The sequence below is a fragment of the Dermacentor albipictus genome, chromosome 8, assembly GCF_038994185.2.
Source record: "Dermacentor albipictus isolate Rhodes 1998 colony chromosome 8, USDA_Dalb.pri_finalv2, whole genome shotgun sequence".
Taxonomy (NCBI): Eukaryota; Metazoa; Arthropoda; class Arachnida; order Ixodida; family Ixodidae; genus Dermacentor; species Dermacentor albipictus.
The window spans coordinates 31,486,387-31,509,711 of record NC_091828.1 but is presented as its reverse complement, the minus strand read 5'-3'; the positions used below and the strand labels follow the sequence as shown (position 1 = coordinate 31,509,711).

Sequence of the window (23,325 nt, the reverse complement as noted above, 5' to 3'; positions counted from 1 at the left end):
CAAAGAGTGCAAGCGCACCATCGACCACGAAGAAGACGTCCAGAGCGCCACAACTAACTGGTCTGGAAACAGAGTACGCATCTCATTTCCCGCGCCTCACACCGATAAACGAAGTTATTGAGCCAACGCAAACGGTCACAGCGGCTGAGAAACCTGTTCGAAAAGAGTCCGAAAGACGCACCTATGCGGCCGCAGTAAACCGACCTCAAGTACCACTTGGCAACAGTCAGCAGGAGAACTGCCAGCACGTGATACGCGCCTTGTTCACGGCACTACGTTCCCACGTCGCAAAGATGCCTGCTAGTTCAACGAAGGATATGTTGGAAGCAGTGCTGGCTCTTGAGTCAGTAATACTCTGCTCTACTTCCCCGTACCCTCAGTAACATAATGGCAGCTTCTCGCCCACTTGGTCCATTCCGTCGTCCAAAAGTGCCCTTAATAATGCAATGGAACTGCGCCGGCATTCTACAGCGTCTTTCCGAACTCAGCCTTTTCCTTCGAGACATACCTATACCAATTCTAGCCCTCTCGGAGGCCGGTCTCCCAAATGGGAGGACGATCCCAGGGTACATCAGACATGGAAATCCGAGTATACCATCATTTGCAAACGGAAGTGCGATGATATACATCAGGCGAGAAATACCTCACGTCACCTTACCAGTGCAAGACCTTTGTTCTACCTTATTGGAAGTCGCCGCTGTGCAAGTGTGCCTAGGAAAACGAAAACTCAGTGTGGTGTCGGTGTATATAAGCCCGCGCAGGAAGGTCTCCATGGAGGCGTTCATAAAGGACCTTTGAATTCGTTGCCCCTCTCCTATAATAATATGTGGCGACTTTAACGCACATCATTCGCTTTGGGGACATAAGACTGCAGATTACCGAGGCAAGGAACTTGTCGCAGCCATGGATGCTGCTGACTTATGTATCGCGAACGATGGCAAACCAACTTTCTTCAGACCACCAGATTCATGGAGTGCCATAGACCTCGTGATCCATTCTACAGACCTTGTCGTATCGTCAACAACGGCCCCAGACAGGATGGGCAGTCACCACTTTCCGATCTTCACCACCATCACCGGATTTCACACTGCTGGGCGGCAATTCTGTGCTGTGACCCGCTGGGACACATACAGAGAAGCGTTGGATGAATCCCCTGGTGAGCTGTTCGCAGATATGCTGCGGAGCAAAAGAGTGGCTACCTCAATGTTGAAACTGCCAGACCATTTCCCTACTCCCGATTTGAAACTAAAGAACCTCTGCGCAGCGCGTAGGAGAGCGGAACGAAAACTAATGAGAAAAACGGGAAATCTATCTGCGAAAACTGAATACAACAGGATAAACGCTGTCATCCGTCGTCACACAAAAAGATTAAGACGAGTTCAATGGGCTGCTTTCTGTGAGAGTTTATCAGCGTTTACTCCCATGACAAGAATATGGGGAGTAATGAATAGCCTATCTGGAAAGATTCGCCTACACAGGCCATTTGAAGCACTTGCTTTAAAGCAAGGAAAAGATTTGCAAACCCTTGCAGAAGATTTTGCAGACGTATACACATATGGCAGATCAGCAGGAGTATCGAACCCTCTGTTGTCTGAGACATCACATACCATGGATACGCCGTTCACCTTTCGTGAGTTGGATTTGGCGCTTAGCAAATTAAGAAGACGCTGTGCTGTGGGTCCCGATTCGATTAGCAATCAGATGCTGACAAATCTGCCATATGAACGAAAACGAGCCCTTCTGGACATATTTATTCACGTCTGGAGCACAGGAGAGATCCCAGAAGCGTGGAAGACAGCATGGGTGGTTCCAGTGCTCAAGTCCGGAAAGGATCCTGCAAACCTCACCTCATATCGGCCAGTATCGCTCACATCATGCGTATCAAAGTTGATGGAAAGACTAATATCTACGAGGTTAACTTGGTATCTTGAGCAAGGAAATAGACTGCCATCATGTATGACCGGATTTCGTCCGCGGTTGAGTGCCCAGGACAGTGTCTTGGATCTACTAAGCCATATCGAGCACCATCGCGTAGACGGCCTTTCCACACTCGCCATATTTATGGACGTTGCCAAGGCATACGACTGTGTGCTTCACACAGGCATCATCAACGGACTCCGAGCCGTGGGCGTCTCTGGAAATGCTCTTCGATTCGTCCATGAATTTCTCAGTGACCGATGTGTCCAAGTTAAGCTCGGAAGTGTAATGAGTGACAAACGACGAATTTCCCTCGGCGTCCCACAAGGAAGTGTCCTGTTTCCCTTGCTTTTTAACGTTGCCATGGCCAGCCTCCCAGATGCCCTGAAAGTAGGTCGGACGGCAGTTATAATGTCCATCTACGCAGATGACATCTGCATTTGGATCTCGGGGTACCAACACAAACGTTTGGCCCGGATAGCCCAGGCCGCAATCTCCACTATCGATCGCCACTTATCGACGCTTGGCCTGTCTTTATCAGCAGAAAAATCTGCCTTCATGCTTTTCCCGGGAGTGAGACGCAAGTCAACACGTCTGACGCTGAATATCAGAGGGCATTCAATTCTTTGTGCAACTCATGTTCGATTCCTGGGCGTCACCATCGACAACAAGCTACTTTGGCGTGGTGCGGTCGAAAGTGTTGTGGCTGCATCAGTGCAAAGAATCAACGCACTTCGTCGATTGGCAGGTGTACGTTGGGGAAACAATCCTATATCCATGCTTAAACTGAACGCTGCACTGATAACAAGCCGCATTCTCTATCAGCTCCCTCTGATATCACCGTCAGCGACTCAATTCGAGCGCTTGGAGGCAGTGCACAGAAAGGGACTTCGCTTGGCGATGGGAGTTCCAACGGCAGCTTCAAACAAGAAAATCACTAATGAGGCACAGTCTCTCCCACTCCGCCTCTTGGCATCTCAGGCCTTGCTGACGCAGCTATTAAGGCTGGGCGAGTCACGCGCTGGCACGGCGCTTCTCCGACGGCTAAGAGCAAGAACTGGCTCACATTTTCATGCGGCGCTGAACACCTTCCGATTTTTAGGACTGCAATGGCCTAAACTAAGCCGCCTTGACCCGCCATGGTCTTTTCCGGACGTTACCTGCAGCCTTAATGTACCCCACCTACCGACGAAACGCACCATTTCAACTGCCGAAGCCAAGTTTCTTGTGCTGAACCACTTGAGCACTGTGTTTCAAAGCCACCTACAAGTATACACAGACGGTTCGGTGTGCGCACAAACAGATAGCTGTGCAGCGGCATTCTGCATACCATCCCTTGATGTGTCATGGTCTGGCCGACTGGATCGCGTGGTTTCCTCTACAACAGTAGAAAGCGCCGCAATCACCGCGGCTTTGCGGAAACTACGGGCCTTCTCTGCACGTGATGTCGTGGTGCTGACGGATTCGAAGTCAGCATTACAGAGATTACATCGGGGCCTACCTCTAGAGAAATTTACAAGGCAGTCTCTGGCACTGATTGACGACCTAACGAGCAAAGGATTTAGCATTAAGGTTTCAGTGGATTCCATCACACGTAGGAATTGATGGAAACGAGGAAGCTGACGCCCTTGCACGCCTAGCGCTTACATGTGTCCCAACAGTGAAAGCTCCAAAACCTTTTCAAAACTCTAAGGGTGCAATCCGCCTTCACTTTAGAGAGATGCACAAGAACCCACACGAACCCTGTGTGACTCATGGATTTACACGCGAACAAGCGACCCTTTTATACCGCATCAGGACCGACTCCGCGTACACCCCAGCTTGGTTATTCAAGACTGGGCTTCGCGCTTCCCCACTCTGTGCTTTCTGTGGTGACATTGGCGACATCGAACATTTCATTTGGCTATGCCCGCAGTTTGACACAGAAAGAAAAGCGATGGTCGACAAGCTACAAAAAAGCGGTCTCACGCACAGGACCTTTGAGGACGTTGTTTTCCCCGGAGGGCCCGCGGCGTTCAGGAAGAGAGCGCAACGACTGCTGATAGCCTTCCTGCGAGACACGGGGCTCATCGACAGCTGGTGACACACCCCTGATCTCAACTCGAAGGAGGATCAGGCGGAACAATTGCCGGCTATGTATGCCAGGCTAACCCCGCCTGCTTCAACATCACCACCACCACCACCACCACCACCACCTGTAAGAAAATTGCGTAGCATTCGGTAGAAAGGTCCTCGAAAACCTGAATTGTAGAGTTCCTCTAGCATAATCGAATGGCATACCGTGTCAAAGGCTTTTGCCACATCTAAAAAAGTGCGCAACAAACAAGATTTTTTTATAGAGAAGGAAATAAATGGTCACTCAATTCTTCTAATAAAGCCTGAGTGCCTCTTTTTTCAATAAAACCGTATTGACAGTCGGGAAACCCCCTCGCTTTGTTAATAAAGCTGTTCATTACTAAGAAGACATGTTTTTCTAGAACTTTTGCTATACTAGGAAGGATAGAAATGGGGCGATAATTATGCACACACTTAGCTTCACCACCTTTTAGAAGTGGTCGAACTACGGCCGTTTTTAACCGCGTAGGAATACTTCCGCTTGTAATTATCCCATTTAGGATTTCGAGCAAGACATTTTTCAGAAAGCCAAAGTTCCTGTATAGATCAAACATGCGAATTTTATCGATACCTGGTGATTGATGCCTGCCAAAGCTGCCCAATAACGAGTAAAGCTCTTCTTCTGTCAAAGTGGGCAAGAAAGCGGATTCAATTACAGGAGTAGCAGTGTTGCCAGTGTAGCATGATTGCTTAGATACCCCAGAAAACTGAGAAAAAAATTGGTTGAAATTGTCAACGACTGTTGATAAATCTGAATCGAAATGATTCTGAATATCTTTAGCCAAATTTGAAGGTAGTCCTCTCACCTCGTTTATCAGAGACCATGAATAATAATAATAATAATAATAATAATAATAATAATAATAATAATAATAATAATAATAATAATAATATCTTTATTGCCATAACACATGTACAGCATTATAATCAGGCCTGTCTAAGCCTACAAGGGCTTGTGGGACATGGCCTTGCAGAATTGGCAAGGCAATACATTGAGATAGGAGAACAATCACATATCAAAGAAAATATTGACGCTGTTACAAAAAGCGCGCGACAATACATTTGGCTGCGCAAATTTATTGCAGCAGCCCCTACACTTCAAGCTTACATAAAACGAACAAAACATAAAACACAAAATGCAAGAATTCGAATGTTTGAAACAATGTCCTCATAAATGTTGTTTGAGATGAGAAGGCAAAGCAATGTTAATATGTAACATGTTTAGCCTACAGAGCACGTATCATCTTTTTCAGTGATATTTTCGAAGTTGCTGTGAAAATGCCTTCTGGCAGGTTGTTAAACAGATTAGGAACGTACACACATCGCCGGGCCTCACCGTATCTCGTTGCGGAACGAGGCACAGTGAAACGCAAGCCCGAACGGAGCATGCGCACAGGCTTATGCTCAACTTTGAAATCCGAGTTCTAAAAATGACGTAATACCACTGTTTCAACGAACAATGAGCGGAACGAAGGAAAACCTACGGCGGTAAATATGTCTGGAGAAGAAATCAGAGGCGAATTATACGCTACACTCTGGAGCATGTTTTTTAAAAGAGCGTCTACCCGGCTCTCCCAACGCGCAGAAGGCGAAAATTGTGATGCCATACCTTAATATTCCGTATGCAAGAGCGTTCACAATTGTTTTTTTGACTGAAAAAGGAACTATACTTTTACAGTGATAGAGTACCCAGGCAACGCTTCGTAGTTTACTGCATAAATATGCTAAATGCGATTCCCACGACAGGTTTGAGTCAAAAAATACGCCCATGTATTTTATAGACTGCACATATTCCACTGGAGTACAGCTACAATGCGAACATGACTTATTATGCAAAAGGATAGGTTCATCTATCAACGTCATCTTTAAGGGATTTCTGAAGCAAATCAACTTTGTTTTTGAATTGTTGATTACAAGAAAATTTTTAGAAAACCAATATATTACGTTATAGACATCTTTTTGTAACATATTGATTGCTGATTTGTAGCATAAATGCTTTGCTAGCAGAACGGTGTCATCGGCGTATTGAAAAATTGTGCATTTTGAAACAGTGGACGCAAGGTCATTCATGAAAATATTAAACAGCAGCGGGGCTATAATGGACCCTTGAGGGACTCCAGCTTTAATAGGCAAAATAGAGCTAGAGTGATTGCCTAATACTACTGTTTGTGATCTGTTCGATAGATAATTTTTCAGTATGTCATGAAATGGCCCCCGGAAGCCCAAGAAATGTAATTTTTTCAACAATATGCCGTGGTTAACTGTTTCAAAGGCTTTACTAATATCTAGAAATAATGCAATGCTAAACAAATTTTGGTCGAAAGCGGAAAAAATTTCATCTGAGAAGGATTCTAAAAGTAAAGTAGTACCTTTACCAGCGACAAAACCAAACTGATGAGGGGACATTGTCGAGAACTTATTAATGAAGGAAAGCATTATTTCCAAAAGAAACTTTTCTAACACTTGGGACAGTATAGGCAAAATGGATATGGGTCTATAGTTTTCAATTACATCCTTTTTTCCTCCTTTGTGAAGTGGCTTGACTAAAGCAGTTTTGAGTCTTTCGGGGATAGAAGAATCATCGAGAAACCCGTTAAGCATAAAAAGAAGAATGCCCGACAGGGTTTCAAAGTTTCTTTGGAGCATGCGCGCTGAAAGGCCATCAAGACCGGGTGGTTTGTTCTGTCTGAAGCTAAAAATAATCCTACGTAAATCAAGTTCCGACAACTTCGGCAGGAAGGCTGAGGCAGATACAGATTTTTGAATCGTGCAGTCCAGAGCATGCCCTTGACTAGCTCCGTCAGACGAACGAGCAAAATGACGGTTAAATAGATTAGCCGTTGTTGCGGGGTCGTTCGAAAAGGAATCAATGGCAGATCTCGAGTCTGCTTTTCCTCGAAGGTGATTTATTAAAGACCAAGTCTTTGCTGGGTTTTTCAAGGCAAGATTAAATTGACGTAAAAAATACAGCCGTTTTGCCGATCTAATGAGGGCAACTACCCTGTTTCTAGCTGCTGTGTACGCAGTGCGAAGTGTTAGATTTTGGGGGGAACGTTTCGAACGTTTCCACAAGACATCTCTTTCCGCTATAGCATGAATTACGTTAGCATTTATCCAGTTATGATTTTTACGGCGTTTCCTTGTTACAGTTTTTTTTGCCAAATTTTCAAATGTTTGTATTTGTTCACAAAAGCAGTCGTAGACATGTGCAGCCTTTCTATTCATTAATGTAGACCAATCAAATGCCCTGATTAGGTCATCGAGCTTACGCTGGTCTAATATAGAAATCTGAACGCTGCTAGGCGAGTCCTCTGCGCAAGCGCGTGTTGTTGATGGGGTTGACGACACAAACTGGCAAGCCACAAAATAATGATCTGCGAAACGCTGTTTTATGACACATGAATCTAAAGAATAATTTGATGTACGAACCAAAATATGATCTAAGCATGAACTGACTACATGCCCATTTACCAGGTCTTCTCTGGTTGAAATGTTTATCGTATTTTCAATCCCATGGGAAGCTAAAAGGGATAAGTAGTCGGATACCGCACCCTTTGTGTGACAAAGAGCGTTTATGTTGAAGTCTCCAACTAGGCATATTTCATCCACCGGGTTTAATCGTTGTAAGAAGGCTTCCAATTCTATTAAAAAGCGACAGACACTATTTGATGGAGGTCGATAAAACGCGAATACAGATAGCAGGAACCGCCCCTGAGCCACTTTGATAGCAAGACATTCCGCAAAATTGAATGAAACATCGATGTGTGACACGTCATACACGTTTTTGACGAAAATAGCAATCCCTCCTCCTCGCCGATGTGAACGTGTTACAAAGTGCGGTTGATAACCGTGTAGAACAAACGTATCCAGGCCTGTATCTGCGACGTTAATTTCTGTTATAACAAATCCACAAAACTAAGTGTTGAAGTAACAATCATTTTGAATTCGTCCCAGTATTTCCGTAAGCTTCTAATGTTAAGATTGATAATTGTGAAGTCACCTCTCGACTTCTGACTGCAGCTGTCACAGAAAGACTGAAAATCGGGAAACTCTTGGCAGGTACTTGCCATTATGTTAGACAATCTTTTCAACGTCTGCTAGCATGTTGATTCGAATCAGAGCCGAGGATTCATCTTTCTTCGCGAAAATTTTTCCGGCTTTGACCCAAGTGAATTTGTATCCCTTTTCTTTGGCTACTGTCCTTACTCGCCAAAACAATTCTCGATTTTGCTTGGTTAAATTTTCATTGAAAAATAGTTTTGGCAACTTATGAGAGTGATGGAGCTGCCGCAACTTGCCACGAGCCTGGAACCATCTTTCCTTAGCCGTAACAGATGTGAAGCGCACCAGGACTGTGGGAATCGAATCGCGTTTTCCTTGTAAGCGATGAACAGCCACCACATCTGATAGGGTGAAATCCGCCAATTCCAGTTTATCAGCGAGCTGCACCAACGTCTGCTTCAAGTCTTCGTGATCTTCTTGAGGAAGGCCGTGAATTTCCAGATTAGCATTGCGGCTGTATTGCTCGCTGTCATTTTGAACATCGTGCAGACGCTGAAGCTGCTCTGCCTGCATTTGCACTGTAGAAGATAGAGCGGCAATCTCAGATTCGTACTTTGCATTTTGAGTCCTGAATTCGTTTAGCTGAGTGATAACCGAGTCGTACTTATTCGACATAAATACCACCGCGTCCTCCAGATGGTCAACGGACTGAGTTAATTTCGAAAAATCTTCTTTGAGGCCTAGAAGTGTGTCCACTTTTTGAGCCAGGAATGGTAAGCAGAGAAGACTCTCTTTTATGTCCTTGAGCTCAGCCGCCAGTGACCCATTCGGGATCGCGTTATCAACTACATGAGAAATGTCAGACTGTGAAGAGGAACCAGCCCGGCTCTTTGAAGTTCTACAGGTTTTGCAAGTCCAAGCTTCTCTTTTAGACAAACCCATTGTGGTGAACGTATTTTGGGCAATACCAGAGCAAGATTGGCCTAAGTGATAGGAATGGTTACAGCTTGAACACTTCATTAACTTTCCGTCAGTGGGCAGTGGTTTGTGACACAAAATGCAATTTTCATCATCGCCCGACATGCTGATTTCACGGGGTAGCAACAAAATTGCAATCAACAACCAAAAATTGCAGTCGGCGGCGATACAACCAACAAAAAGAAAGTAATAGTGTCCCAACACTCTACCTGTTAAAAACGAGGTATCAGCCTTGGCCGAGGGTATCGCCGCCAACTGCAAGGAATGGTGGGCGTCCGGCCAAAATATATAGGTGCCCTTCTGCCAGAGTTTCCAGGTGAGTACACGATTGTCGCCGAATCCAGAGACTAGCAACCCAGTCCTGGTGTAGAAAATTGATGGGCCGGTCCTGCGACGCTTGACGAGAATCCCGGAATTCAGGAGTAGCAGCGGGGGCGGTTGCTTGAAGAATCGGCAAACCAGTTGCAGTGCAGCCCCAACACGTTCCCGCGGCGCATCTGTAATCTGTTAAAAACGAGGTATCAGCCTTGGCCGAGGGTATCGCCGCCAACTGCAAGGAATGGTGGGCGTCCGGCCAAAATATATAGGTGCCCTTCTGCCAGAGTTTCCAGGTGAGTACACGATTGTCGCTGAATCCAGAGACTAGCAACCCAGTCCTGGTGTAGAAAATTGATGGGCCGGTCCTGCGACGCTTGACGAGAATCCCGGAATTCAGGAGTAGCAGCGGGGGCGGTTGCTTGAAGAATCGGCAAACCAGTTGCAGTGCAGCCCCAACACGTTCCCGCGGCGCATCTGTAATCTGTTAAAAACGAGGTATCAGCCTTGGCCGAGGGTATCGCCGCCAACTGCCTAAATTCTAATTCTGCAATCAGCTCACCGCAATTGGTGAAAAACTTTTTTGGACCTCCCCCACTTCACCTGTCTGTCGCGCGACGTCACGAAAACTGCGATAGCTCCCCTACTGATATGACGTACACACTGATTATGCATAATTTCACCGTACAAAACAAAGTTATTTCTGATTCGATGCCTTTTTACCATTATCCCTCGGCTATTGGTCAATCAGGCACTCGACAGCATATAAACCCGACCCATGACTCCATCCGCTTCAGTGGACTTGGAGGCACCGACCAGACGACTATGCTTATTCCTGCTCTTTTAATTGTGCAGGTCAGTAACTACTCTGTACCCTCTTTACGGGACAATGATGTAACACTGACGGTGCTTCCAAGTCCACACTTCCTTGCTGTACTGATTGTTGAGTGCTATGAAGTATTTAAGCTATTGCTACTAACATCGGGCGATGTCGAGCTTAACCCTGGTCCGACGTCAGACTCAGAATCGGATACTCGTCCTAATAACGACCTTCTGAAACAAATTCTGAAAGAACAATCTAAAACCAACAAAACGTTAAAAGAACTAGTAACTAACTTGAAAAAGGTTGAACGAACAGTTGATAACATGGAAACTAGGCTTGCCGCAATTGAAAACGACATGGAACGACTGAAGTATTGCGAAGAGAAGTTGGCCGAATGTGAAAATAATTATGACACCACTAAAAATCAAATCCAAGATCTGGCATTGAAATTAGACGATTTAGAAAATAGAAGTCGAGGGAACAACTTGATTATTTACGGCGTAACGGAAAAACCTAACGAAGATATAGCTTCACTCGAAAAGATAGTGCGAGAAAACATTTTAAAAGAAACGCTAGGCATTGAAGTGAAAACCCTTGAAAGGACTCATAGGATAGGTACCCGCACAAGTAACCGAGACCACCCGATTATCCTTAGATTGTTTGATTAAGCCGAAAAAACCAAAACCTTATCTTGCTGCTACAAACTCAAAGGCACACCATTAGCTTTTTCCGAAGATTTTTCTAAGAGAGTAAGGGTAATGCGCACGCACTTGTGGCATTCAGCGGTAAATGAAAGGGCAAACGGAGCAAAAGTTAGGCTAACATTCGGCAAACTGAGAATCGATGAAAAAGTGTATACTTGGGACCCAGTGAAGAATAATAGGACTGAATTACCGCAGGAAGCATGTCTCTCAAAACAGTCCCTTCCCACTTCGACTTCGCTGAAATCCTCTAAAAACAAGAAAGTTTCCAAATGATAGCCCAGTACCAAAACTCTACGAATCCTTTCCCTAAATGCCCGAAGTGTGGCAAATAAATTTGATCAATTAGAAAACCTAATCCTGTCTCATCAACCTCACATTTTAGTAATAACAGAAAGGTGGCTTAACCCTGGTGTACGTGATTCTGAAGTTATTCCTCCTTCGTACAAACTGTTCCGTAAGGACAGAGGATCAAGAGGCGGCGGTGTCGCGATAGCAATTAAAGATAATATAAAGTCCTTAGAACTTGATGGTATTCCAGACAATGAAAATTTATGGTGCAAAATAACATATGTAACAAAAACATAACTATTGGGGGCGTTTATCGGCCCCCAAATGCAGCTCCGGACTTCATCGATCAGATTCATGATTACCTCTCAAAACATGCTAATTCTAGATCAAAACTTATTATTGCCGGGGATTTTAACCTTCCCGGAATAGATTGGAACAGCCGCTCGCATGACAGCCGTGATGTCTCAAGTTCAGAATCACTACTAGACTTGGCATTTACATTTTCACTGAGCCAAATGGTAACTGATAAGACCCGTATCACTTCAACACCATCATTTTTACTTGACTTAGTTCTTATAAGTGATACATTAGAAGGATCTTCCGTGTCCATCGAGAATGGCATTTCAGACCACAAAGCGCTTATTCTAACCTGTCCCATCTCAACGACGCGAAAACACAAAAAACCACTACCTTTATACTTTAAGGATTACATACGCGCAAATAATCCTGCTGTACTAGGCTTCCTAGAATTCCCGCTTCATTCATTCAATGAACTAACAAATGTACAAGAACTCTGGACGCGTTTTAGAAATATTGTTAATTATTTCGAAAACACCTTCATTCCTAATAAAAAGAAACGCATTAACCGAGAATACCCGTGGATAACACGTGAAATCATCAAACTAAAAATAAAAATAAAACGACGGCGGAAAAAGGGAATCACGTGCAGGTTAGACGATCTTAGCGGTACATTCAAACAAAAAATATCGGAAGCAAAGACCCGTTTCTTCAACACTACATTACCTTCGTTTATGGCGCATGACCCTCAAATATTCTGGCGATATTTGTCAGGCGAACGAGAAAAAATAACGCAAATCAAAATCTCGGATCATGTTATTCAGGACCCTGAACACATCGCTAAAGAGATGAATAACTTCTTTCAGACAGTTTTTACGAAATATGCTACAAATGCAGCTTTAACACATTACGATGTCAAAATACCAATGCAAGAATTAACTGTAAGTAAAGAAAGTATACGGTCTCTATTGCATAAACTCGATCTTATAAAATCTACCGGCCCGGATCAAATTTCTAACTCATTCTTAAGTCGATACGCAAGTTGGACATGAAAGTATCTATTTAAAATATTCACTCTTTCTCTTCAAACATCAGTGCTACCACACGATTGGCGCAAGGCTGCAATAATTCCAATAGATAAATCGGGCTCGAAATTAGATTTAAATAACTACCGCCCAGTGTCATTAACAAGCTCATGCTGCAAAATAATGGAACACGTAATATTTAAGGCCATAATATCTCACCTAGAAACAAACGAACTCCTATATAAACAACAACATGGTTTCAGAACAAGCCTGTCAACCATAACCCAACTAGCAGAGTTAACTCATGACATAGCTAACGTACTTAATAATGATTGCCAATTAGATGCAGTTTTTTTAGACTTCTCTAAAGCGTTTGACGTAGTTCCGCACCAGGATTTAATCACAAAATTATCGGCTTTCGGTATGAGTAATAAAATACTATCCTGGATCAACAGTTTTCTAACCAATCGTAAACAGAGCGTTTCAATCGATACTAATCTTTCACAACCACTCGATGTCTACTCCGGAGTACCTCGAGGATCAGTTCTGGCACCACTTTTGTTCTTGACGTACATAAACGACATCCAGTTTTGCGTTAAAAACTCAATTCAGATGCGCCTGTTTGCTGATGACTGTGTCGTGTACACAGTCGTACACAACCAAGAAGACCAAATAGAACTTCATAATTGACTTCAAACAATTTACTCTTGGTGCAACACTTGGGGCATGAAACTAAACACGTCAAAAACACATTACATGTCTTACACAAATAAGAAACTCCCGCTTAACTTTTCATATTCGATCGGAAGGTCAACAATCAACAAAAGCAACCAGGTAAAATACCTAGGCATTAAACTCACACCTAACCTAAACTGGGAGCCTCATATTTCGACCATGTGTCAGAAAGCCATAGGCAAACTGACCTTTTTAAAAACGAGACTGCGCGCAGCACCACCACACCTCAAACTAAACGCGTACAAAACACTAACAAGACCATGCCTAGAATACGCTGATCTAATCTGGAGCCCTCATCAAAAATGCCTTATAAATAAAATATAACGCATACAAAAATTAGCAATTAGGTTTGTATATTCGGACTACAAAAGGCAGTCCAGTGTCTCGGGTCTGCTAGCAAGGGCTAACCTAAAACCCCTCTCGCAGAGAAGAGCAATTTCGCGACTAAAATTCATCTATCAATTATACCATGGTCGTTTCCAAATAGCACGCTCTCATTACCTCCAAGATCCTCCAAAACGTTCAACCATACTTAATCACTCCAAAACAATCTATATTCCCCCAAGCCGCGTTAATGTTCACAAGGATTCCCTTTTTCCGTCAGCCATTTCCCAGTGGAACAAGTTAACTAACGATATTGTGTGTTGCAATAACATCGACTCTTTTTTTAAATGCATTCAGTGTATTGACTTGTCATCGTGATTTTTTTTCGTTGCATCTCTGTACCACTCCTGCACGGGCCGTGAAGGGCCTGCAGTACATTCAAATAAAAAAAAAGTTTTCGGGCTGCACCCACTTCCCTGCCTCTCACGCGATGTCACAAAACCACAAAAACTTACACCGTCAAAGTGACGCGTACGCGTTAAAGATGCATTAATATGCCGAACAAAAGTGAACTTTCTTCTGAATAGCGGAAGGCTGCCCCGTTCCGAAAGGAATAAAAGCTGGCTGCCGCCGATCGCTCCGGCACTGGCTACTCGCCCCTGCGGGAGAGCATGGGTTTATTTGCGTGCAATAAAACTCTTTGCGTGGCAGCGTAACGTTTTCGAGAACTTTGGACACGTTTACTCACTTGACAGAACAATTTCGCGACAGTTGACAAAGTCAAGGAGTGTTGCACCAAGGCTCAGAAGGATTTTCCGAAGGCCTTCGGTGACACCTTTGATGCCTGAAAATCTCACTGGAAGCAATGTATCGACGAAGGAGGAGCCTATTATGAAAAAAATATAATGTATTGTGCTTGTCTGACCGACATAATTTTTAATCGACTCATGCGCATTACATGGTGGACATACCCTGTAGATAGACAGAACCCTGAAAGGGCGTGAAGTGAAGCATGAATAATGTTAATCGCATTAATAAATGTAAGAACCATGGCGAGCCACGATGGCCACCGTCACATCGGCCTAATAAGTTCTACCCAGTGGAACACACCGTTCGCAATGTGGCCCGCAGGAATGAATCTTGCGTGGCTCTTTGCGCCACTTCCATCGTTTCGACTGGCAAAAAGAGGAAGGCTCTCCCCGCTTGACAAGATTCTGGAGCATAACAACGCCATGGCACAGCCAGCAAAGCACGTCATCCTCCTTCGTCGCACCATCCACAAGCCCGCAGCCCTACGACCATTTTCCGTCCGCTGTGGTGGTGCACTACGCAGTATGTTACTACCTGCTTCTACAGTTTCACCATGCGGCCCCGGTTCCCGATATTTTGCACAACTCAGTGCCCCTCGTACAGTGAACAGCCAAAGACCTGTCACCGCAAGGGTCTTCTGACGTGAACGAGCTGGTTGAGGCACTACCGGCATCTCTCTGTACAACGACGACAAACAGCGACAGCGGTGGCAGCGCAGACTCTATGTCTGCACCAGCTACCTATGCGACTGCTGCATCAAATATCCATCTGCCAATCCACTTACCTCTCGATAATTGATCGTCATACTGCACCAAGGGTGACAGCGAAAAGTCCCTAGTGCAACACTTTCGTTCACGCTTACCGGAGAGCTACTCTTGAGGCCGTCTAACATGCGCCGTTCTGCGTAGACTCTGCTGCCAGTGACCGGCCTACGGCCATATTAGCGGACACATTTTGCAATATCCTGCCACCATGGATGGCGATTTCAACGTTTATTCAGTGGCCATTACAGGTCCTGGGCGCCACCAGCATCAGTTGGCGCACCAATCGAGCCCATACCACATCTTACTTGTACCTCATCCGCTCCCCGCCGCCGATGACCTCATGGCTTCTTCCCCTGCCTGGAGTGCACGTTCTTCGACGCTCTTCGACACCTTGCGCTCGGCTTCAGGTACACATCTTGGAGGGTTTTTCGTGCACTGCACTGTGGAAATCTATGTCCCAAGCGGGTTGGCTTCGCAGAAAAGGCCAGGCCGCGTGTGCCAGCAGCTTTGCCGAAAAGGCAGAACTTTCTTCAGGTGGACCACGCACGGGAGCGCGAGTGGTGTCCGCGCAACCAGGCGAATCACGTGAGTTCGCGCCCAAATCGCTCGAGTGTGGCTCGAGGCACTTTGGATCTCCAGCAAGCGGTGAATTTTTCCTAGCGGTGCGGAGAAAAGTTACGTATCGAGTGAACTCCTTGGTATTTATATATTTATTATGATCAACCTCACTGTCACTTGTTCAATTAGTTCGTAGGGTTCGTTATTGCTTTTGTTTATTTGTTGTTAGGGAATAAACCAAGAAGGCTGTAACCAAAGTGCGTTTCACCTCAATTTCTCCCAACAAACCAATTGACGCCCGAATTGAAAGTGCAGGGTCCATGTACTGGGAAAATATTGTTCTATCAAGTTCCGCCTTGAGAAAAACTAATCCTTCGTTGTGTTATATTCCAAACGTTTCATATTAATTCAGGCTGTACCATGCACCAATTGTTCTGTCAATATTGTCAGAAATTTTACATTGTTTCGGCAAGTTTCCACACTTGACAAACCGAACTCTTGATTCAGTGGCATTGAGTGTGAAGACTCGAAACTATTTGTATACCGGGCACGTCGTGTTAGCAAAAAAAAAATGTGTTATTTCAACTTCAGACCCCATTTAAAAAAATCTGGATAAAGAACTGGCTTATCGCTAGTGATGAAGTAAAAAAAAATTAAAACATTACCTTGTAGGCACCATTATCTCAATGGTTACGATACTCGAGCCATTCCTAGCCCGAGTTTCTTTCCCGGTTCATTAGATTTGGCCACGTCGCCTAACTTAGTGTGCAGAAAAAGAAAGTACACTTACCAAGAAGGTGGGCAGGAATGGGTCCAAATTCTGATATTCTGTCATTGCCGTACACATTACGCAACTTTGAACGCACGTACGCGTGCAGATGCATGTAGAGTGGCTTTATCTGTGCCCATATTTGCTCCAGTTTCCTCTCAAAATTATCGTCGTCATAGGCACCTAGCCATGAGACACTTGCGTCGTGCTGTCCTGTAGAGGAAAACATTAGGCACACAAGGGCGCACAACTGGTGGTATGAACTTTTAACTTGCTTAGATTAACCAATTTCCTCCTCCCCACCATCCTCACGATTAAGGAAGCAAATTGTAACCTCGTAACCTCGCACACGCCTAAAGAGCATCCATGTGCACTTCGGCATTTCTAGCGTTCCTTTCAACCTGGTAAGTACACTGTGTACCAAAGATTTAGAAGTACGAAACGCAGCCCTTTCTCTTTACAACTCTGAATGGAAATGCAAACAGTTAATTTCAACATCACATGTTTCGCAGCAGCTGTGTCACCTAATAAAATCAAAAATGGCACCCTGTGCTTGACAACGTGCAGCCTCCTTTTTGGAACAATTACTGGTGTAACACGTGGGCATGCGTTTGGGTTGCCGTATTGTGCTGTTTGAAACCGCTGACAAAAAAAAAAAGCGACTCACCGCCGAGTATCGCAGCTTCATTTTCGAGTTGAACGTAACGCAAGAACTTTTCTTTCATGGGCTTTCCTGCAACTTTACGCCACTCGTCCCAGACGTGCAAGAGTTCGCAGTAATTTCTCGACGTTCTCATAATATTTATGATTTCTGAAATGTTATTAAAGCAGAAAGAACACTTCATTTTCCTAGCGTAGCACAGCATTGTAAAGCCAATCGGAGTAATGGACATTTATAATTGGTTGCACTCATTAAAAAAAAACCTGGTGAGCTCACCTGGGTCGAGAGATAAGTGACATTGTTGAGAGGTGTTTTTTAACCATGGGCAAACTTTTGCTGAAGCATGATGCCCCTGCATCTCAGAAATCAGCTTCGTCAACTGAAATTAAAAGAAAACAGATGAGAAAATATTGACACAGGGTGCCTTCAAATCACGCCTGCCATTCACCTCCTGCGCTAGTCCGGTTGTTTGTAGCAGTGAAGCGGGAAACACGGGCTCACAAGACACGTGCGACCAGAGCAATGTGTCATCAGCGCGGTGCAGGAGGAAGAAGTGTGGAACTCTTGCGAAATGATTATGTAAGTCTTAGTGAGATTCCGGCTTAGCTCTTTGCCGGGCACAAGTTCACCCAACTTGAACTAATTAAAGTACCTTCACTCAACTGTGTGTTACAATATGTTGCGGAGGGTCTAATACGCATAATTTACAAGTTCGTGAAAAAACTTAGCTCTATCGGAAGACAGGTATAAGCTACGCTGTATTCTTTCTTTACTTATGTTCACTTTTATAACCTTTTGTGGCTGTGCTGATAGCGAAGTCGAGTTTCTTGCAACATCTGTCTTCATTTTTTCTACCTTGTACAAGCAGTCTATGTTTGTTTAACACCACTGTCGCCAATACTATAATAACTAGTCAATCAATTTTTATTTATTTTAGCTACTATAATTTATGCATTGGTAAACCGTTTTCTGCGCGTACTCGTACTATGAGCCGACTGCCCAGCCTGGTACAAAAACGTATTAATTTTTAGGGAATCATATGTAACTGTGATGTGAAGATATGCAATAATGATTTGTATTATTATTCTCACATAATTTTTTATAATATTTATGGAACTGAAAATATTTTCTACTTTAGCAAGTGACTGCTACAACATACCCATTTTACTATAGACGAGGCGATATAAAGTTTGCCCACGTGGCACCAGCACCGAATGCTCCCCTAGCGGACCGATGGAAGTTTTGAGGGTCGTCGCTGCGCTGGCGCGCGCCCGTGTTCTGTACGGCGGGAGCGCTCGTGCGCGTGGTTTTTGCGATGCCGAGTGCGACCTCATCAGCCAGGAAAGGTGGCACGCAATACTGCTGTATTGTTGATTGCCACAACAGCCTCGAATACACGAAAGGTTGAACGCCGCCCGTGAAATTCTACAGATTTCCGTGGAAGTGGTACGAGAAGGACAGACGACAAGTATGGATAACTGCAGTGCGCCTAGTCAAGTACCATACTTTCGTATTTACGTGCAATATCGCGGCGGCTCGATGAAAACGGAATAGTGATATGCCTGTTTTTAGCGCGCAACCGTTAGTTTAGTCGTGCCGCGTTGTTGAATTGTGCTGACATCCGTCGCTTGTTAGCGGCAAATGCGTGCGTGTTGCGTCGCTGAGCTCGGCGACACGAGCTCGCTTCCCGGCCACGGCGGCCGCTTTTCGATAGGGGCGAAGTGCAAGAACACCGTTGTTACCGTGTGCTTTGATTTTTGTGCACGTTAAAGAACCTCCGCAGGTAATAAGTATTCCTTAGATATGTGAATCCTGAAAACACTCTTTACTGCACTATTTTCTCTCGAGACCAAGCAGAGCTGATTAACCTGTGCAATAAAGGTGGAATCGCAAGATATGTGCCATTGCCCGTAAGTACACAATTTTAGATTTGTTATATCTAGTGCAGACAAGCATAGGGCTAGCCACGGGGGCATTTAATCCCCCTCTCTAAATAGGTTATATATAAACACACGCTCGCGAATATTGGGGTGCCGTAACACCACCTCTCGCTCGCCCTAAATGAGCTGTGCCCCAGCAGATAAGCGTAAAAGGCATAGCTGATGTAACACAGCTGCAAAGAAAATATTCTTGTAATTATTTATTGGGCAAGTGAGTAGGCGATGATGATCTTTTAATCACAGAGCAGCGTCGGAAGAGGCAGGCAACGGATCGCTTTTTAAGCATTGAACTCTCTCAACACATGATATATTAAATGAAACCTCGCACTGACACTGGTTCAACGCAAAAACAAGCATGCTTCGCGAAGCGAAGACATCGATAACGCTTGCCGTTGTTCGCTGACAGCTCCGCGCAAATCAGAACGAACACAAACGTGTAATTTACTAATGCTCCAGCCATGAAATTTAGCAGCAAAATGTGGAAGCACCAAATGAGAGCAGCCGTGGGCGCGCGCTCAGCTACCGAGGAAACTAACGGCAATCGTCACCGTCCCTGCACATCTCTGCAAGTATGCATGACCGCTTTGTGCCTGCATCATATAGAAATAAAAGTGGCTAAACTTCTGAACTTTGTGCATACCTCTAACTCGACGTCGTATACCATCTTGTCGGACACCTGTGACACGCACTTGGTTTTCACTGTCACATCACCGTCCACGATTTGTTCAACGCCGTACACGTGCGGAAGCAGACGCGCCTATTTCGTGAGTTTGCCACCACGAAAAAGATCTGTCGGCGTCGGCAACCTTCTTGAAACCGCATTGCAATCTTTGCATCGCTGTTGCGCAAGCAGGCGATCTGCCGCCGTTGAAAACGGAGCGCCATGAGAACGAGCGGCGAAGAACCGCGCAGGCGGAACGACGTAAACAAAGTGGAGACCGCGCCGCGGCTCCACTGCGCTGCATCACGTTTCCACATTGGGGTCTCTGTCAGAAGGCAGTAGCGCCGCCTGGTCATGGTTTTCTCGTCTATTGTGTATGTCTTGCTGTTTTTCCCGCACGATAGCTTCGAAGTGCCTAACCGCATTGTGGGGTTGGTAATAAATCAGGTGGGTAAGACAGACGGACAAGGCCGACGGGCCGTATTCACAAAGCATTTCGTTCGTAAGTGCTCCTCACCATTAGCCGGCTGCTTTCGCCGGTTCTGTACAGCATCATGATTGGCTGGAATGTTACCTTACGAACAAAACTTGCGTAAAAGCTTTTTTTTGGAATACGGGTCGACAGTAATTCACTATTCGAAAGTTGTGACCTAGAGTAAAAAAATTCTAGTGCAGCAGAACTTGAAGTAGATACGTAGTCAACACAAAACAATAAATTAAAAAAAACAAAATAATAAATCTGGTTGGCTAGTCGATTAGATTCAGTAATTCCCGCTTTTTAAGGGAGCAAGTGTGTCAGTGAACACAAAAAGATTAGTTCTGTAGACACGATTATTGTAACAGGTAAGTCAATACGCATTTTTTTTCTCTTACTGCGAAGAAATATCCTATAAAATAATGCGTCCAAGTCACCTCGTCTTCCTTTTCATGTGAAAGAACGGAAGCACCAAGAGATGACAGTTCGTCAAAAATTCTTCTCGTCATGGGGTCTCTGAATTCGGTCCACCTGAATTGTGCGGCGTGCTCCGATATTTTCTTGTGCAACTTCCTCAAGGCAATAGACTCAGCCACCTAGTTTGAAGGGAGAAAAGAAAAGTGCACAACGCGTAAGTGTAATAATGCAATAATGTTTAATACAAGTTTTAAAACGATGTAATGCAAAATGCCAAGATGGTCTCGGCTTTATTTCATGATGGCGTAGAGGAATAGTGCTGACTGGAACAGTCGAAAGCGCAGACAGGACGACACATGATAGCAGGTGAGTTTCTTTCACCGTTTTCATTTGTGCGTGAGATTATATACGCTATTCACCTAGGCCAGAAGTCTGTGAACGTTTGCGCTTGTGGGCCACGGATTGGCCCCCAGTAGAAATGTTGGGGGCCGTACAATAAATTAATAAACATGAGTGAAATAATTTGGTAAACTTAAGCAAGCGCACGAGGTGTAGACTGAACATTTTATACAAATTAATCGACGTACTTTCTTTAAATGCTCTGTAAGGAAGAAGAATGGCACTGGAAGTCCCATCGCGATTGCGTGTTTTGTAGCCAGATGGAGATCGGCACTCTAGAAAGTGCTGTGACCATCGCATGTCGCACGGCCAGTTCGCCGATGTAGCTGGTGCATCGTTCCTGCTGCTCTGTTCTTGGCTGACGCTTTATGAGCCCAATTAATATGGTGACATTTCGTGGAGGGGCTATCTTGAAACCTCAAACTCGGAAGCAGGACGTTGCCATTCATTGCAGTCATGGTAGAAGAACCATCAACGCTTCCAACGGCCCCAGTGACCGCCGTGTTCTGCTCGGGCGCATTGCGTCAGCGTGACCCTGCCATTTTCAGTGGGATAATAGACCGCTGAAACAGGAGAGGGTGAGCGACGACAAGCGGGATGGTGCGACGAAACTGAAGAACGTCATAACATTTCTGAGTGATTTTGCGAACTTTTGGTACCACAACCACAAACGTGGCCTATCAACTTAAATTCAGTTCAAGACAAACTTCACGGAAGTGTTTGGATGACCGGCAGTCCGCAAGCTACGCGCCCAGCAACGTCTGCTAGAACCAGCGCAGTAGAGCAGCGATGCATTGGCCAGCTACATCGAGGATGTCATGGATCTGCGCTAGCGTGTTCATGCTACGTCTATGGTAAGCGACAAGATCAGGCATAATTTAAAGGGAATTGATGACGATCCCTTTCAGATGCTGTTGGTAAAGGGCTGCCGCACCGTTTCTCAAGCAGTGGCGCTCTGTCACAGCTATCTGGCTTGACGATTGCCGTTGATGACTGTTCGCTGATGGTGCAGATGAAACTGTTTGTTCGCGAAGTGGCCCGCCAACATTCATTGATGCCTCTGGGACAAGAGACGTCCTCCTCTTCGTTGACGTCCACGCTGCAGCATGTAGTCCAGGATGAAGTCTCTCAGTGCATTCCCCTTGCTTTTAACAGCACCCTTGTTGCTTCGTCACTCAGCTATGCGCAGGTCACCACGATGCCCGCAGCAGCGACCCACGCCATGTGTCATGCACGAATGCGGGCGTAACTGTCTCCTTCCCTGTTAGTGACACAGTATCCCTGTATGCAAAAGCTGCCGCTTACACCCACCGCTTCCATCGTTGCTTTAGACCCTGTGCCTTCGGGTCCTTCACCACAGCCTTTTTGCCGCATCAATCGAGTCTAACCTTAATCCAACGTAGCGCGACGAGCTTCCTCGTCGTCTTATTCGGTTCAGCTTTTCATTTGATTGCCACACTACTTTCTTGGGTCGAGCGACAGCTGTATCGCATACCATCGACACGGACTATCACGTGCCTCTGCGGCAGCGGCCTTGCCGGGTTCCGGCAAGTGACAGGCGGGCTTTCATGAACAGGTGACCGGCATGCTCACTCGAGACGTTATTGCGCAGTCAAGCATACCATGGATATCACGAACCATTCTTTTCGAAAGAAGAATGGTTACATCCGATCCGAATAAGGTCACGTGAAAAGATGTGTACCCTTTACCGCACATAGGCTACGCAATTGACTGCCTACAAGGGGCTACATTTCTTTTCCATACAACTTCGTTCTGGGTGCTAGGAAGTGCCGATGGCCGAGGCTGATCGCTGTAAGACCGCATTTGTTGCACCCGACGGCTTGCATAAATTTAATGTCATGTCGTTCGGAGTTTGGAATGTGCCGGTCACAGCAGATGATGAACACTATTTTGCGTGGCCTCAAGTGCCAAACGTGCCTCTGGTATTTCAACGACGTTGTGGTGTGTGCGCCCGACTTTCCGATACATCTTCAACGCTTGAGAGATTCTTTCGTCGCGCTTACGTAAGCTGACCTGAAGCGTAATTTAAAGAAGTGTTTTTTTTTCGGGTCAAGACAATCAAATGTATTTGGCAATGTTGTTTCCAAACATGGCGTACTTCCTGATACAATTAAGCTGTACATTGTTGCCGAATTTCCTAAGCCAACGACACTTAATGCCCCGCGTAGCTTCATTGACCTGTGCTGATATTTTTGCCGCTTTGTGCGAAATTTTGGTAGCATCATTGCACACCTGACACAGCTGCTTGCGTGCGCCAGTGTGACCTTTGCACCCAGTAAAGATAGCGTAAACGCCGCTTTTATCACCTTGCGCGGTCTACTTACATC

General features: G+C 45.2%; 1 protein-coding gene across 2 annotated transcripts in view; it reads right to left on the bottom strand.

Annotated features, from left to right (window-relative positions):
* The window catches only part of LOC135912822 (angiotensin-converting enzyme-like), a 92,792-nt gene that overhangs the window by 27,520 nt on the left and 41,947 nt on the right, over positions 1-23,325 (bottom strand). For both annotated transcript variants that reach the window (XM_065445363.1, XM_065445364.1), the window contains 4 exons: positions 20,599-20,757; positions 17,362-17,464; positions 17,092-17,235; positions 16,446-16,637 (listed from right to left, as the gene is read on the bottom strand). In XM_065445363.1, the coding sequence (XP_065301435.1) occupies positions 16,446-16,637; positions 17,092-17,235; positions 17,362-17,464; positions 20,599-20,757 (598 nt within the window). The remainder of the gene's footprint in view (positions 1-16,445; positions 16,638-17,091; positions 17,236-17,361; positions 17,465-20,598; positions 20,758-23,325) is intronic.